This window comes from Orussus abietinus, unplaced genomic scaffold (assembly GCF_000612105.2).
Source record: "Orussus abietinus isolate OABI.00-Male unplaced genomic scaffold, Oabi_2.0 scaffold6, whole genome shotgun sequence".
Lineage (NCBI taxonomy): Eukaryota > Metazoa > Arthropoda > Insecta > Hymenoptera > Orussidae > Orussus > Orussus abietinus.
The window spans coordinates 190306-208666 of NW_019396002.1; the positions used below are offsets into that span (position 1 = coordinate 190306).

The following is an 18361-nucleotide window of genomic DNA, read 5'->3' on the forward strand; positions in this document are numbered from 1 at the left end:
CCAGCAATGCGCAAGCAATGATACGAAATTGGAACGGCCTACACGTGTTTCCGCGTATTGCTCCCGACGCGTCGAAAGCCATTGCATCGCGGATAGTTCAATTGCATCCCGAGTGCACATACGACAGAAGTGCGCCCAGCGACAGTATTAACGATCCGACGATGCACCGGTTACTAACGAGATTTACGGAATTGCAGCTGGCGTTCTAGGGACGGGAATTTCGGTTACTATTCGTCCTGGGCAATTACGGCGCGGTAACGAGATTGCAAAATCGGTCGCCCGTGGAAAAACGCTCTCGATCACGTTTCGATTGTTATCCTAACGTTACACTTTTCTAGTTTAACCTTATTTATTTTCGAAATCGGTTCAACGTCTCCTCGAGCCGTGACGCGTGTTATCGGGGTCTCGTTACCACTTCTCTGCAATTAGTAAGAATTTTTCGCCCCCTCGTCCTCTCATTGAATCTCCAATTGTACGGTGCACGAGGAGCAATACTCGGAGGAGCGGAATGCACTTCTTGGCCGAACCTGTTAGTCCGCGGGTAAAAATTGGCGTACTTCGTTTACACGTACGACCAAGTACAAATAGAAAAATAAATAGGTACGGCGCTTGTGCGCGTTAACGACGAGTGTCGCGGATGTCCCTTAGGCTCCGGGAGATCGTTGTCCCCTTCGGCTGAGGTAGATCACTCAGAGAATGTGGTCGTGCAATCCGTTAACGAGTCCATCGTTATTCAATGACTTCACCCGAGTGATCTTTTTGTCGGCCGGGCACTTGCTGCCCCCCGACAGGGAGAGCACGATGTTCCTGTTGCTCAGCGAGCTCGAGATCGGTGTCTCTAGGAAGGAGATTTTCTTATCATCGACATTCAAGATCGATCGAAGAAGGTTTTGCACGGATTACAATTACAATACCTTGGGCGGAATGCTTCCTGGCGACATAGCTGCGCATCTTGCCGAACCATCCTTCGCTCAGCCTTTCGCGAAACTTTGGTGTCGTGAAGGTGTAGAGAAGAGGGTTCACGGCGCTGTTCACCGGAAGGATGAAGACTACCACCCACGCGTGAAGGTCGGCTGAAATCAGAACACACCGTGTCACCAGAGACTTTGCCTTCGCGGAATTTTCACGTCCGATTAAACTCCGTAAGGGGGCACGACGAAGCGAGCCGGCGACCAGGTCTTTCGAGAAGGACTTTACAACGTTCGAGACACTTCGGAACCTACCGCGAAGACGGTGGGAAAGAACTAAAAATCACCACTCGGAAAACTACTCACGAGCCACTGGGTAATTCAGTAAGGCCAAAATCTTCAGGGTGATAATCGGTGCCCAACACGCCGCGTCCGTCATGACGATCAGGAAGAACCTCAAGGCGAACTCGGAATCGCCCACCGACAAAGGAGTGGCGTGTCGCGTTCTCCAGATACTAGCAAACATCCCGGCGTAAACGTAGCCGATGATGATCAGTCTGAAATCACGAGAATAATGGAAAGTGTCGACAACGAGTTTGACGAGCACTCGATCCGCGAGACTCACCCTAGTAGATTCAGTCCTAAGAATATGAACGCAGAGTATTGCCACCCTACGAGGTAAGGATCGTCTATGTGTAGAGGGAAACACATTCCGTTGACTCCGTAGAACCTGGTGCTGCTCCGCCAGTGTATAGCTTAAAGAGGCATTAACGCGTGCATTTTTAAGGGCGTTAAATCGAACAGGGCTCGACCGTCTCGATATATCTACCTGGCGTGAGAGCTAAAATAATGCCGATAATCCAAATGACGATCATGGAGGAGGATGCGGCGTGGGGAGTGAGCGCACGGTGTCCCTTAAGTGGAGCAGCAATTAGCATAAATCTCTCCACGGACATGAAAGATAGGATTAGCACCGAAACCTTGAAGAGAAGTCGAACTTCTTGACTCAAAGGAAAGGGAGATATTCGTTACACCCGCGAGGAACGATACCGACCTCGGAGGACGTCATCGCCAGGATCCCGACCACCGTGCAGGACCAGGAGGACATCCACGTGCTGGCCACTTGGTTGTAATTGTCGCGGAATCGGATGTCCTCCACGGCTATGACGAAGAGGTAGATGCCCATCAGCATATCGGAAACTGCAAGGAGCGGTTAACGGCTTATTACCAAGTCGCGTGATTTATGGAGCCCCTAATTATCTGCCGATCCGCTGTCATCGCTCGATGACAACGCGGCGGACTCGCAAAGGAACTGCCGCCGGCTACGACGAGGCGTAATCGCTTAATAGATTTATCTCGGATACACCTCGCCGGTGAAGAGGCATCCGTTACGTTCCTCTCGTGCCGAAGGGCTTGACGTGCACGCGGTGGCACTCCGAGTATTTCTGACCGCTTCCAAGTTAAAGCGCATCCTTGACGAAGTGCAACGGGAATCTCTCTGTCCTCCCTCTTCGTAAATCATCTTTAAACGGAATCGACTGGAGACGACGGGAAAAACTCGCAGTATGAATTTCTTCGATCACCAGGGGGCATTTCTTTACGGGGACCCGGAAATCGTATGCAGCGATACGTGCTGCTACTTGGAGCGAGGATACCTAAACTCGACCTCGTTGACACAGGGATCGTAAAGTGTCCCGAAACGTGTCGGGAAAGAAAACTCACCGGCCAGGTTTCTAATGACAATGCTGAGCACGCGATTCTCATCTTTCGACGTGAATCTTCCCCAGAGCACGAGAGCGTTTCCCAGGAAAGTCACGGAAGATATGCCCCAGACTGCCGCTCGCAGCAGAGGCTTTCCTAGAAGATGCGACAACGAAGACACTCCTGCAAATCGAAATCGAAGATCCAAATTCGGATCCACGAGGGCGTTTCAATTAATCCCGATGAAGTACTTGGCACTTTTAAACGACACTCACCGTCACTGGCTGGCCGACATTTCTGCACTTTGGGCGCGTACGTCGTGCAGTAATGAAATTTCTTAAAGTACCTGAGGGAACGACGCGGTTCGATTAAATTTATCTCACAAAGACCGAAATATTACTTGACCTGAATATTGACTTCGTTACATGAGACTACTTACACAAAGTCCAATTTAGGGAACAAGTCGAACATATTCTCACCGACGTTGTCCATATCGATTTCTTGCAAATCTCTAGAAAATAGTAAATCTTTTTATAACAAGTATCTTAACCGAAAATGGCATGTAATCAATCGTGAAAACTTACAGTGATTGGAGATTTCCCAGGGGACTGAACAACGATATCGGCAGGTTCTCGAACGGATTGTACCCAATTAGTCTACAAATTAAAATTCCAATTTCTAGGGAATATCGCGAAACTCGGGATTCGCGTTTTCATTTCACAGATCGGAAGTCCTGTATCGGTATATGCGGCGGGCAGATTAATTGCAAACAACATTAACGATTAATGCGGTTTTAACGCATTCGAAAAGGGATGACGATCTCCGCGAGAAGAAGAGGGGGAGTGGACAAATAAGGATCAGACCCCGTGTACGTGATATTTTGTCGACCCTTCATGGAAAATTGCCGTGCATGGAGGTGGAATAACGTTCGTAGGAGCACCTACGCCAGTTGCAAACAACGGCCAGCGAGTTGCAAGCACGTAAAGAGCTTAGTGCAGCTGCAGCGACTCTCGATTTGCGCCTTTGAGTACTTACAATTTCGTCAAATTCCCTACGGGCCGGAACACGTGTGGTGGTATCGTTACGAGTTGATTGTGAGCCAAGTTGCTACAAGAAATGGCTCCAATTAATAACCAAGAGAACCTTAACGAGACCACCGTACAATGGAATACCTACAGTTCAGTTAATTCCGCCAAGCTTTGAAACGCATTCGCGTCTATGGTTTGTATATAGTTTCCCTCGAGACTCCTTGAAAATAAATGTTCGTTACATATGTACTCTTTGTTCTTGCACTATTGAAAATAATTACAATATTTTGAACAAAACGGTAAGAGGAAAAAAAAATAGGAAAAATAGGAAGAGAATTCTATACTCCTCTACACGAAATCTCGAAATATAGTATCTTGACTACAGGTATACTACATTTCGAAGAAGTGTTTTTAACTGTGTAATTATTTTTTAAGATTTAATGACAAGAATACGTACAGCGACTTCAACCGAGGTAGTCCGGAAAAGAGACTCTCGGTGATGCTTTCCAATCTGTTCTCATCCAAAAACCTGTATGTATTGAAAATTCGATGCACAGTGAATCATTATATTTTCTATTTCCTCGAGTATTGATATCGCAGGGTAATGAATTGTTCGCTTACAATTGATCCAGTGCGGGTAAAAAGGGTAGTATCAAGCCTGGGGTCGTTAACAGATTCCTGTTCAAGTCGCTGGAAAAAAGAGAGTACATCTAGAAGAAAAAGTATTAGAAAAATAAATAGAAATATTTTGCGCGATTTATTTTCCTTCTCTCGTCGGTTTCGCACGGATTTCCTTTCGATTATTTGCAGACAGGGCTGAGAGAAATCCGAAAACATAAAGTAGATGGAACGGGTAGTGGACGGTGGACACGCGAGACGGTTTTCCACCCTCATCGAATTTCACTCCACCTGATTGCATCGAGAGTATTGAACACCCTCGACATATTTCAATTGCCTGATGAGCCGTGTAAATTAAAACCGCCCGTTTATGCGTGAAATAAAGGCGCCGGCTAGTAGAGAATTGACAACCTTTACACTTACAGAAATTCCAAGGACGTACTATTTTCGAGGTCCGACAGATCGGCAATTTCGATACTATTGTTGTCTGCTTTTAGCAATTCCAGGGATTTCAGGCCGATCAGCTGACCACGAAGTATGGACTCGATCTTATTATTCGAGAGCACTCTGATAAAACAAATAAATACTATCAATCCTCAAATCAATCGAGATTTGTAAAATCAAACGATGGAATAATCGATACTCTACTTACAACCAGTACAGGTGCGTTTGGCTGGAAAAGGTGCCGTAATCCAGAGATACGATGCCATTATTTTGAAGAAATCTAGGAAAGTAAAATTGAAATATATATTGTACAGCAAGTAAACGGAAAGACTGGTCGAGAGGCAGAACTTACAAAAACTGCAGTTCCGTGTATGCTTTGAGCTCTTGAGCTCCCACTTGTGCGAGGGAACTGTTGACCAATGTTCTGTAAAGAAATCGAAAACGAAAGACAATTAACGTCTCGATCTGTAGAGACTAATAACTGATAGAATGGGTTGATTTCATAGGCATAAGCGTTTATGGGTCGACTTTAAACAAATGCATACATCCTGGTGACGCCCCCCGAGAGGTTCGGAGGAATCTTGGTAAATCCTGTGCATGTCACGGTGCAATCCCCGCAGTTGCATCCCCGAGGACAGTTGGAGGAATCTGCAAGGGGAGACTCGAATCGGAAACGATCGATCGCCAGGTCGTTGAACTTAGTCGCATTACCGCATTCTGCCGTCTTCCAGTTTCTTTCTTTGTAGAAGAAGGTCCAGCTGCCGTACAGGTCGGCTGCGAAATAATCCCAAAGTCCTCTCATAAGCTTCGTGCTTTCGCTGTTCTCGTCAAAGAAAAAAAAAACAGAAAAAGAAAAGAAAACCCGCGAACCGAAGTCGTCGTTGGCCCAGATTTCCGGTAACTTTCGGGGGAAGTTCAACGAAAGAACGTTCGCGTTGGATGCATTTAACGGCCAAGTGCATCGGTGCACTTAGCATTCGATTTCAGCTTAAACTCAGGACCCGCGATTGCCGGCAGACCCTCGAGGTCGGATCGGTAGATCGTCTCATTAAACTCGAGTTCGCTTTTTGTGGCAACGGTGCCACACATAAGTTACCGTTGATCTACATTCCCGCGACGAGTCCGTGTGCGTACCTGCCTTACTCGGTGGAGTAAAAAAGCAAGTACAAAGTAAATAACTTGAATACTCACAGCAGTTCAGGAGGGTCTCGTCATCGCCCTCGGGGCAGTCCTTAAATCCGTTACACCAATTTCTTTGGGGGATACACACGGTGCTGTTCCGGCACAAAAACGTGCCCACGGGACATTCGTCTGCGAACATTGCGCAATTTAATGCGACATAATTTAATAGTCGGACATGTGGATGCGAGCACTCGGGACTTAATCGTCCGGGTTCGCCGCTTCCTTTTTTTACCGCCTCGCGCAATTTTTTGAGCCTCCTAAACGGCCAGTTCCCTTCAAGAGGACGACACGGCACCGTTTGCCTCTGCATTTAAAAATTCCCCATAACCCAACCTAAGCTAATTTTCCGTTCTGCTGGAACAATGCCGCAGTTTGTACCCGGGGAATCATCCGTGCTGCCTTTTTTCCCTGCTAACGGATGATTTATTCTCTAATCGTAGACGCGGTTTCGCCACCTATCATTACCGGGCGCTTCGCCGCGATGCCGTTGCATAACGGATAATATTTCGAGGGACGTTAAATGTATTTTGATTTCTTCGGGCTAAGTTACTTCATCCTGAGCCGTGATCTCCGTGGAATTCGCAACGAGGCCGTCACCGATCTTCCGACGAGCCGTCTCACGAATCGAAGGAGCGACACGAGAGACGAGGTCGCTCCTTCGATCGAGTGAGTGACATTTAATTCACACCTACCGACCGTGAGTAATCGAGAAGTCAACTGCTCCTGATTACTCTAGATTCGCCGATGAAGATCGGCACGACCGCGAGTACGCGGCGATTGTCGCAAATTATGCACCCTGCACCCTTCAGCGCGGTGCAACGATGCAACCACGAAGTAGTATAAGGAGGTCTCGCTTAACGCATTCGCGAGCGGCAAATTTTTTCCGTTTCAAATACTGTGTACCGGCGAAAATAATGAAGTTCTGAAATTAGTTGCCGCAAACTTGTATCATTATGGACGTGATTCACGTCAGCAGCAATCAGGAATAGAATTTAAAATGACGTGAATTCACGTCAGCGGCAACCAGGAATAGAACTTGAAAAGACGTGAATTCACGTCAACGGTCGCGAATGTGTTAATAAAAGTAACCCCATAATTCATCGCCACGTTAGCCAGCGATAACACCAGCAACCCTAGAAACTTTCTACGTCCCCAAATTTTTGCAAATGGCCGTCGTACCGTCGACTAAAAAATATCCGATAATCGCAACACATTCATAAATCATCTAGATGGTTATTATTGAACGTCTTACAGATATTGATAAATATAAACGATGAGACCGGTGACGCAAGCCGTGTTTACATACGCTCCATCCATAGGACCACGTTTGACTAATTTTAAACACCGGCAAATTGCATAATCGAGTTGCAAAACTTGCAGGAGAAATTTCTGGAAATACTCAGAAAGTGGGAGCTCCTTATGCTACTTTGGTAGATGCGACGTGCAACTTCTATCTTTCGGCGCTCTCTTCATATCTGACTCTTCGTCAATTTGACGAATTAAAAAATCATTTTCGCAGGTTTCTTGATTTGACCGGTCGCTGCGTCAAGTGCATAGCGAAAAGCGCAACGCGAACGACGACGAAGCTCGTGGAAACCGAGACGAGGGGTTCCTCTGCATTCGAAAGCCGAGCTTCCCTCGTCCACGTGTGCACAGAGAGAATGTAACGTCCACTTATCCTAAGAGCCAAGAAAGTAGGCGTTATTTCCAGCCGCGTGCAATCGCGCGGAGACGGTGGCGGTATTTTCGCTCGCAATAACGCTAATGCCGAGCAATTTTAGGGATAACATTTTAAACGGAGAAAAACATCCCCGTACCTCCATGCGCGTTTAAACATCCAGCCAAGGCAAGGTGAAACAACCATCCGCAGGGAATTATCTTCGTTTACTCGTAATTTGTTGTCCTGGCTTACTCGGACTGCCCGAGCGTTCTGATTGACCAATTGGAACAAGCAACATCTCGTAGAACGAGCTTTGATTGAAAATCGCGATCCAGGACCTTCACAGCAAACCATAAGGAGGGAAATGATTTCCTCCGGTGATATCTCGGGCAGGTTTACGGCGCGTGCATAAAGCGACACATAAAAAGAGATGAAGCTTGGGATAAGCCATAAAGCGAGAAAAGGGGCGAAGAGAAGCAAAGAAGAGCCCGACCCAATGATCCGCACCCTCCACGGGGAAATAATTAAGCTCAAGGAAAATGGGATAAAATATTCGTGTACGAACCTTGATTGAAATAATACATCAAGATCGATAGAATAACAACCACCGTTATCAGAGATACGCCGACGATCGTGATGTGCTTGTGCCTCATGTTTAATGCTCTTTCGTTATTAAAGTTGACCGTGGGCACCCATCGTCGACCACTAGATACCAAAGATGACCGTAGACACCCTTAAAAGTGTCACATTAATTAACGAATCTACCAGAACGTAGTGCAATCCGATAGAGTACGAGGCGTTGTGCCGTGCATCGTATCGAGAGTTATAAAAAATAAATAAAAATATATGTGGAAAATTAAAAATTCCCGATCGGAGACCCTTACGGATGAGGTGCTAGGACAGCTCCTCGACGAACCACGTGGTCGACTCGATCTCGATGCTGCACTCAAACTGTATGACACTGGTTGCATTCGTCCCTGCGTCGGGTGGTAGCTCCAGTCCGCGCACTCGCACTCTTCGTCATTCGAAGGAGCTTCTCTATAGTAGAGATTCGAACGTGGTCTCTCGATCGCCTCATCCCCCGAAGCGATTGATCTACATCTTGCCGCGTATCTTCGCAAATCGGCCGAGTGCCGGTAAACGTCCTTAAGGTGAAGTGAAACACGTCGAGGAACTTGATCGACGTCGATAAAGAAGATTTTTCTAAATGCTTATGTTGCTGACGTTTGTTTTTATATTGACAGCTGTGTCGAATTATATTGGATATTGTACCAAATGGCATACTCCATCTGTCGTTTTTGTACAATAAATATCAAGAAATCGAAGCAAAACTCCAGAAATCCCCTGGATTCATGCTTTCTGGGGCCCTAATTGACTGCAGAGGGACCCCCTGCGCCATCTGTGATTTCCAGGTCAATTAAATTTTCACTCCAAGACCTCGTATTGCCATCGTTTTAGCATAAAGGCGCATACAATACTTTTTTTGCCTTTATCCCGTTCAAATTCAAGTTTATCGATTACCAGTGTTCTAAATTGTCGTAAAATTGTCCTGACCCTTTCGATTCTCATATCAGATCCTTCGATAATTGTATATTGATCGAAATATGAGATCTCGACGTCATTTTGGTTCTGGTCTGGGCTGAGTTAAACAATTTTTTTAAAAAATCCAAATGTTGAACGTGTCAGGACAATTCTTAGATGATCAGAAGTGATGCAGAAAGTTTCGGACAGTTTGGTCTAATACCCTTAAAACAAAGTGTTGTATTCGACTCGACTGATTAGAAGGGGGTTTCACTTCACCTTAAGATTAGCATTTGTCTAGCGGAATACGGCTGGACAGTATGTGAAACGGTACCGAGCACGGCAGTAACGCAGTGCTCGCGATTTAACGTTCCGTTAAAGGCGGCCTTTTTGTTCCGTCCGAACAGATACGCGGTTCCGTTTTACGAGCGTATCATGGTTCACCGAACGATTTACTCGGGGTATACCATTGAACTTGATCCCTCGAGTGTAGAGCACTTGCAAACCTCCCGGCACGAAAGTTTTAGGAGAGGCCAATGCTCGCTTTTTTCACGCTCCAAATCACCACGGAACTTGCGGGAGAGCTGCGCCGACTTTTTGCCCCCCGTTTCTGCGATTCCAGTCGTCTTAAAGAGGGGAAAAGAAGGGAGGATCGGCTCGTTGTCTTTCTCGCTCCGTCCGTTATACATATAGTTAGCGGTTCGGTCCGATCGATAGACGAGTAAAGGGTAAAAGAATGAACAGCCGATGGTATCTGAACGGAATGACGGCACCACGTCCTCCTCGAGCCGACGATCCCGAGCGATCGGTACGTGATCCGCATGTCCGGATGAGTCCCCGATCGTCCGACCGCCCAGACACCCTCGGACCCTCCCCCGGAAATTGGTTAAAGGAAATAAAAGAGAATTTATTTCTTTTTATTCAAAAAGGATACACAGTATACAGTCGACAGTGTACAAATAATAGACGGTTGTGCCGGCGATTAAATAAATAATTCGCACGCATCTTACGGTGATCCGTCTGCGACCTCCTCGCGTTATCTCTAAGTATAATATTAAACCCTCGCTCTGAATCGAAGTGACGTTCTCTATATTATTCACGATAAGCGGATATGGTCGGGCAAAAGATCGCGAACATTGCTAAAATGACTGAACTGGCTCGATACCGTCGAGACGTTTTCCGTTAATCATTTGCTAATTACCGATACTCCCGTTTTTGTCAATCCTCGAACGGAGCAGCTTTCATCTTTATTTCACACTTCCAACGAAATTCCGGCAAAGGTTATAAGAGACTCGTAGAGATGAGGGTTCGGCATTTCAAAGAAACTTGCCACAAGAGAACATTTATGCCCGGAACGGAAATATTTTCTTAAGTAGGTTCTCTATCGAAATATTGCCAATAAAGTGTACTATTACTTTTCAAACGAATGGTTTATTTCTGCTGATTTAACCCCTTAACTTACAATATCGTGTGAGAGACGTGGTATATCAATCGGGCCAAACGTGAACAAAACGTGTGAGAGACGTGGTATATCAATCGGGCCGTAATCGGGTCGTAAACGAAACGTATGAGAGACGCGTGAGACTTTGAACGTTCAGCCAAACCGTGAAATGGCCCGATGTATGACCGACACTTTTGTTGTTTATGGCACGCGCTATTGGAGTTTAAATCGTAAGGCAAGGGGTTAATTGGCCAAGATCGATCCTACTAGCTAATGAGACATTTACGGAATAAATTAAAAGTTTTATTTCTAAAGAATTGACTTCGAAACTTCGCTTTTGGGCTTCGTGAGTGGCAAGTTGTCCATATTATGCCGTCATTTAATTACCACCTTGGACTATTATCGAGAGATAAAAATATGGTTACACTAAGAATGAAATTAGTCACAGGTGCCGTGGAATTATTCGGGCATTTAAACTAAATTCATTTCGTTTCGCTGAAGGATAAATCGATATCATATCGGGAAAGTTCCGAGATTAGTGCAGGATATGTCGTTTAACGAATCAAACGTGTCCCGTTTTTCAGCCAGTAATTTCGGATCCCATAATTGTAACCGTACTTTTTCCAACTGTATACGCCCCGTTTTCCGAATTGCTCCGTTCTACATTTAATGCTGGCATTAAATTTGCAAAACGAAGCAGCTTTCAAACCCAGAATGTTTCGGGACGACAGCTCGAGAACGACTAGCGCGTCTCCCTTGGCTTCCTCGTGTTAGTCGCGTGCATCCATGTACCTCGGTTAACTAAATAATCTAATTATGACATTAACAGTAACAATACGAGTTATAGTATTAAGGGGTGTCTCGTTTCTTAAAATAAATAAACTTGCGCAGAGTATTGCTAAGTGGTGGAGAGAGAGCTGAATCGTAAGCAAACCTGGTACACGACATCCACGAAAATTTACGGAATAATGAGATTTCAATGGAACTCGTTCCTCCAGGACTTTCAACGTACCTACTCAAAGCCACCCGTAATGGTTTAATCGGTGATTCCAATTACGACGAGCTTTGGAGCAATCGACAGCTCGAAGATAGCGAACAATAAATAAGAACATACGAACTGTCAAATTAGTCATTACGTATAAGTCGGCGTACATTTAATAATATACATATCTATAAGCGCGCAAATAGATAGATGATTTTACATACATGACTACTCAAAATATATCCCAGGACGAAACTTAGCGTCCTGATCTAGATTTCCCAATATATTCGTAAACGTGATTTACTCGAGGCAATATATTTCCTACCGAGTTTCCGTCATTTTAAAGAACTTCACCGTCACTCGCGACAGCTGAGAAAGAACGTATTGCACATTGATAACGTGTCTTTCAGTTACGATAATCGCCCCGAGCCGCTAAAGTTTTTGAAAAAAAATGAAAGTATTGTAACTGATAGTCGTTCGCTTTACCCTTAAGTATGAATTTTGCAAGTTAATTACGAGTCAGCTCTGTGTTAAAATAATAGAAAGGGAGAGAAAGATCGTTCGTGGAGGGTAGCAATATCTCGATCATGAAATAAAGATATGTCAATTATTTTCGGAGACCTTCATTGTATGTACATATTACACTTTGGCTCAACGCTTTGCGTACTGCATTAAATGAAAGATTTCTCCCGGCAATAAGCAAAGCATTAAATAATTTCCGCAAGATCTAAACGTTCAATGCGGTAGAACTTGACAATATTAACGACGCAAGCAATAATCGTTCCTATTATACAGAAAATGTATTTGTTAATTTTGATGGTACATAACAAATTACATCTGAAAGAAAGATAAAATCAGTACTGTTTTAAATTATGTAGCCGTTCGTTAAGAAATCACGTAGCAACGTCCCTGTCAACGAATTCGTACGACTTCTGTAAGCTTGACCGCAGTTTGACGATAAGTATATACAAAGAACGAGGTCTTGTTTTTTTACGAAGAAACTAACCGGATGAAAGTTGTAAATATTTTGTAGTGAGAAGGTACTTAAATTTTGAGAGATGAGATAGGTGTAAATTACGCTCCAGCTGGGTCCCTTGCTAATAGAAATAAGGAGATTGCCGAAACCATTGCGTAAAAAGGAAATCATGAAAAATTCTTTGATGTTGTAACTATACGTATATTGAGCATTTTATATAAAAAAAGACTGAGTCAAATAATGTGTTTGATCTGAACGTAACAATTTTCTTCGAGGACTTTAGGAAGAACAGGGTGGAGGTAGAAGCTGAAAGGAACCGAAGGTGTGTCAGATTTATGGAGAAGTCCATTAACAGATGACAAGAGTTATTCGAGTAATCCACGTAACAACGTTGTAACATTGTTTCAAGGTAAAAGCCTGATCCGAACGTGTGAGAAACGAAAAGGCGACTTTATACGAAACTTACTTGTACACCACGACCGCTGAGGGAACAGCCAAGGCTTGTATGTTCCATCTGTAGATCTTCTATTTCACGTTTACATGTGTATACGGTGTACGTAATCTATAAACGGAACATATTATCTTGTTTGCCAGTGTCGATGGTTTCTCATGTACTCGACGTAATAAATACTACACTGCTATAGGGAACTCCGCGTTTCTCCGGAGAAAATGGTTGAGTCTTAACACCTTATCGACTCACCATTATGCCAAACAAACTGAAGTCATCTGTTATAAATAACGCGGATCACGATACTCTTCCTTTATATATTTCCCGTGTTTGATGTTAGTAACCATCGCGGTCGTCCCCGTCAATAAGGTGTTAAAAAGAAGTACTATTAATCGGGTCATTCAAGTGATGTGCTTCGTTGACACCTGTTAGTAATTCTACTTCCAAACTTGTCAACAAAGGTAAGTCGGTATATACGTATATACTTCTCGGCAGACGAATATTCTTTAAAGACCTTATAAATTAACGTTATCGTGTAATTAACGTTTAAGCTTCAACAACTTAGGACTATTTATTCTTGTTTTTGTCAGTTATTCAGGAAAATAATTTGCATTCGGGGTAGAGAATGAGGCTATTCGCGTTCTCGAGCTAGTTTCGAAAGTATTGTAATACTTAATGTAGCAGTAATAGGACCTATATCTTGAAACTACGGTACAACTTATCCTGTTCTCACGTATCGTACACACGCACACGCACACACATACACACACACTATAGTATACATTCAGTCTTTTGATCCGTTCCTTTCCTGCATTTTCATCCGCGAAGACCCTCACCTACCGAAACCTATTAAAATTGCAATTGCTTTGACCGTTACTTCCTGTCTCACTCCCCTAGGTCTCCCTCCCTCCCTAGGTCTCACGAAGAAGGTCATTTGCAAAAGTTCGCTGCAGTTAAGACACAAACTAAACCTTCAAAAGTTCGCGCACCCATTTTGCAATCGCAAAGGCCACCTGAACCCTTCAAGGCCCATGACCCTTACGTAGCTGCCCCAAACCATAGACACTGGCAAAGAATCGTAAAGCATAACCTCTAGCACAAGCGGTCTTCAATAATTCACGATCTGGCCGAATATACTAATATCATCGTGTCGATAACAGAGACGTGTAGTAGTCATAATTAAGTCCATTGAGCAGCTTACACCAGCACGAGTTGCTCTGCTTTTTACGAAACAAAGAACTTACACAATGGGCAGTGGATGATGGTGTGAGGAGTGCTTACGTTCTAGACGACCCAGAAGAGCATCCGTAGATTGGCGCGATGTAACACCTCGTAATAGTCAAGTGCATACGAATCCCTCCTGCACTACTGGAGCATTGCTTGCCGGTGCTTCCTGCAAGGTTTAACAACGGTTTCATTCAGATACAAGTTTATTGAGCTGGCTTTATGAACTTGCAATTAAGTATGTACCCGATTTCTTACGTCTTTAGCCGTTGGTAAGTTGGTCGGTAACTGCTTGTACTCGTCTAAACTAAATCCAGAGTTGCTATCCTCCCCACAAGATTGAACGACTAGGGAACCATCTTCTCCCTAAAAAATGTACACGAGTGTAACGCAACAATTAAAGGATGGTATTGATTTAACTAAATTTCCTTTAAAGTTTGATTCCAAATTTACCTGTGTTATCTGTTGTTCACCGTCGGTGACGCGTCTCTTTTTACCGTTTGCATCAATTTGATCGGATAGTCGTTTCCGATTGGGTATATCGTTTTGAGACTTTGGAGACACTCCACCTCCAGTCCCATTTCCGTTTCCTCCAACATTTCCATTCTTATGTGTACCCCCAGATACCTGTAGAAATAATTTAATGTAAGTTAAACTTAGGTCCTTATTGCATCATTAGTTACTCAGAATCAATATTGCTGATATCAAAAAGTTAAAATAATAGTTTAGATACGTGCCTTCCGTTCCCTTCGTAAAAGGCTTGGTATCACGTAGGCGCTTAAATCCTTTCTCTTAACATGTTTAGCTTCTATCCACATGCCTTCTTTTAACATACTTATTTGTTCGGCTTGCCTTTCGACTGAAAGAAAGTAACATTATTAAAATAATTAAAATGTGCTTAAAAAATTAAGATACAAATGTATTCTTTTTTCCTGGTCTACAAGAGTGGAGAATCTTACTCGTATCGACGAAGGATTTGATGTCGAATGTGAGATCGACATTCAGATTTTCGCTTTTTGCAAATAACAATCCGATGAACCACATCGAACAATGTCTTCCAGATTCCGGGATCAACGGAGGAAATGAATCAGGATTGACATGTGCCAATGTAATGTAAGGATTCCTTTCCAGTGTTCCTGTTTGAAAGAGTTAGGATTGTGCCATTTTGGCATGCGCGCATTATTAGCATTGCAATATAAACAGTTCTCATAAACTATTGCATTGTCATAATTACAATTATCATAGAAAAAAAGGAGTTACTGATCACTAAGTAACGTAAATACAATTCATAAAAATGTATGCCAAACAGCATCAAACGTTACATTTATTTATGGGAAATTTCAATATCCTCGAATAATAAGTAGATATATACGTATTTTCGATAAATATATTTAACAGTGAACTCAGTAGTTTACCTATTAAATGTCGTATTTTTGACTCGACTAGACCACACCATTCAAGCTGATCTTCGGCAGTCAAACTACTCGCCAACAACACTATATAGTGTTTGTATTTGCTAAAGAAGTTTGGCGGCTCAAATAACTTGTCCCACGTTGCTTTTCCCATAATAATTTCTTCTGTTATTGATAAACCCGTTTCAAATGCCTCTTGCATTATTGTTCTCGTTGATACCGAAACGTTGAATGTAGAGTTTTGTTGCGGGTATGCAGGTGTAATTATTGGCATCAAGTGGTACCTGTCTGATACATTTACCTAAACATAATAATGAATTTGAAGAAAAAGCTAGTTATGAGGGAGGAAAAACTATAACTTTAAAAATTTTATGATCCGATTTTAAATAGATACGAACTCGTGGATCCCAGACAGGAAAACCTAAGTTGACGGTGTCAGGTTGTTTAAGAAGAACTGGTTGTGGCCATTTCCACTGGGAGAACACTAGGAAAAATTTCTCTATTAGAGTCGCAGCAACAGCATTTGGGTACAGTTGGCAAGTTCGAGCTACCAGCATTGCCCAAGAAACTCCACCCAGGTAACCTAATACATTGCTATAAATCCCATGTCCTGGAAAGAAAAAACATTTTTTAGAATAGAATAGACATACAATTCAGTGATACAATTGGAATAACCATTGACAACACTTACTTTTTGCCCATAATTTTATCGCTCTTAATGCAAGTCTAAAATTTTCTATATTAGGTACTAAACGTAATATTTCATCGGTCACTCGACAACCATTAAGGCTCCGTACACATTTTTGGTCCAAATTTTTAAGAAGCATGTCATCTTTGAGATCCTACAAATAAAATAAGTAATAAAACTCATACTAATTAGAATATTTAAGTGATATGTCTAGATTATACTTTCTATATTTACCATTGAGTCAGGGATTTCTTTAAGAGCCAATTTTGCAAACAGCATATCTATTTCTATTCCATCGAAATTCATTTTTATAACAGGTACAAAGGCTTCTTCCACTGCCTGAAAGTATTACAATGATTACATGTGAAATGACCTTTACTTTTGATACATCTTCAGAAAGTAAATTCTGTATTCCCATATCCATTTGCTGTAATTAGACTAGTTTAATAAGTAATGTCAATAAAATAGTTCATACCCTTAAATCTGTTACTTCTTGCTGCAACTTCAGTAGTTCGAAGAATGACGTGAAATAGTCTGATCTATATATGTGACGTGGGACGACACACAGAGCATCAATATCCGCTCCCTTATGGTGGACACCTAATCTATACGATCCGAATGTATAAATCTTCCCCCCGACTTGCTCCGCTACATTTGGTGGCATGTTCCTAGCAATACTAGTGTCTCTTATCCATTGTTTAACCAAAGTATTGAGTTTACTGCAATTTTCAATATTTTTCAGCATTTTTATTAATTCTTATATACATTCTATTAAGGATTCAGTCTTTTACATTACAGTTACCTTAAAATTTCCATTCTGTGATTTAATTCTTCCTCCGATTCAAAAACATTATAAGGTTTCAATGCATCTTTCAATTCATTCGTTCTGTTAAGATCGCTCGGTTTTGGTTCCGCTATACTAATAGCAGATGTCATTCCCAGAGTACGTAAATTCTGCATTGTGTTTGGCGGGGTACTCCCAGTGGAGTTACTCCCTTGTGACGACCACATCTTAACGCTGAATAGATAATTCTAAATCTAAAAAACATATAAGAAATTCAATGAAACAATATAACACAATGCTTCTAAATCAAAATATCGTATCTTAGTCCCTTGTTAATTGAAATTAATATTAAATCCTACAATGACAAAGCTTAAATTTAATTATGGTCTTGTATACACAAATGCTTTAACCGACAATTCACAGCATCTCAATAAATCGATATAATATTCAAAGCTCAACATTACTAATTGAAAACAAAAACTACGTACATGTTTATAAAGCCTATTGCTTCACAAGGTAAATGCAACAATTGTAACAAAGTACAAGTGTTTTAAATATGCCGAACATACAACCAAGTCTATGGTGTCGAACAACAAAGCCCAGTTAGGTGGTGAGTCGGATGCACATGTAAAATGTGAATCGTAAGATCTCACCCAAGCCTCTGGGAAACTACCATGCTCACAAGGTAAAATTGAATCATACCACTTGATACTCTGTCAAAGACGCAATGACATGATAACAGAGAAGCCTCGTCCGCGTTGTCAGGTTATAAAAACGGACAAAGGCTAGTTCCCCACTATCGCAGAAATCCTCGTCGACTTGCAGCAACTCTCCGACGTAATCTATAATCCTGTACTCTAAAACGTAGTTCTTAAGGTTACAGCCTAGACGCAAGACAGCATGAGGGATTTGTAAACAAATTACGAAGCGAAAGAAGTTCAGAGAACGAGTGTCCGTAAACCCCGTATTTCCCGATCATCGAACGAGGCGTCGATTACTGTCACGTTCGCGTCACGTTCACCACGGCGGTACGGGAATACGGGCAGGTTTCGCGAATCCCCCTGAAATTCGGCAAATAAATAATTAAGGGATATCACTCGAAAATAACGAAATCACACGTACATTCACACCGCACCACCTACGATATATACATGGCTGAAGATGGCGTCCTCTGACGGCTCGCCGTGGCCATGAAGAACAGGTTCATTGGCTGACGAAGGCGAAGCTTGGGACAATCTCCCCGGCTAGCCGCCTCTTCTGGCAACGCTTCTCTCACAGAGGGGAACTAGGTAAGAGACTTCCACGCCTCGCTTATGCACACGATAGCTGCGTGTCTTTGTCACA

General features: G+C 42.9%; 2 protein-coding genes across 5 annotated transcripts; both read right to left on the bottom strand.

Moving 5' to 3' along the window:
- Positions 1 to 227: 227 nt before the first annotated feature.
- LOC105702504 (relaxin receptor 1) lies at positions 228 to 8194 on the bottom strand. Its single transcript, XM_023434237.1, has 21 exons — positions 8107 to 8194; positions 5891 to 6010; positions 5411 to 5473; positions 5245 to 5347; positions 5052 to 5123; positions 4908 to 4979; positions 4679 to 4822; positions 4259 to 4327; positions 4095 to 4166; positions 3786 to 3857; positions 3645 to 3716; positions 3194 to 3265; positions 3049 to 3120; positions 2885 to 2955; positions 2610 to 2792; positions 1963 to 2108; positions 1738 to 1888; positions 1534 to 1663; positions 1275 to 1465; positions 915 to 1073; positions 228 to 838 (listed from the first exon to the last, which is right to left on the bottom strand). Exons 1-21 carry the CDS (start codon positions 8192 to 8194, stop codon positions 690 to 692), a joined length of 2271 nt encoding a protein of 756 aa, XP_023290005.1. The 3' UTR covers positions 228 to 689.
- Positions 8195 to 12788: 4594 nt separating this feature from the next.
- Positions 12789 to 18190, bottom strand: LOC105702513 (poly(A) polymerase type 3). 4 transcript variants are annotated; one of them, XR_002762371.1, is made up of 13 exons: positions 17720 to 18190; positions 17036 to 17271; positions 16709 to 16952; positions 16468 to 16572; positions 16237 to 16387; positions 15944 to 16155; positions 15549 to 15846; positions 15093 to 15269; positions 14871 to 14992; positions 14587 to 14760; positions 14380 to 14499; positions 14191 to 14302; positions 12789 to 13023 (listed from the first exon to the last, which is right to left on the bottom strand). XR_002762371.1 is itself a non-coding variant. In XM_012430141.2 (12 exons), exons 2-12 carry the CDS (start codon positions 17242 to 17244, stop codon positions 14249 to 14251), a joined length of 1866 nt encoding a protein of 621 aa, XP_012285564.1. In that variant the 5' UTR covers positions 17245 to 17271; positions 17720 to 18190; the 3' UTR covers positions 12789 to 14248. The 4 variants fall into 4 exon arrangements, 3 of the variants coding, with proteins under 3 accessions (XP_012285564.1, XP_012285566.1, XP_012285565.1); XM_012430141.2 differs by having other exon boundaries at positions 12789 to 14302; XM_012430143.2 differs by having other exon boundaries at positions 12789 to 14302; positions 14392 to 14499; positions 17720 to 18189.
- Between the last annotated feature and the right edge of the window lie 171 nt (positions 18191 to 18361).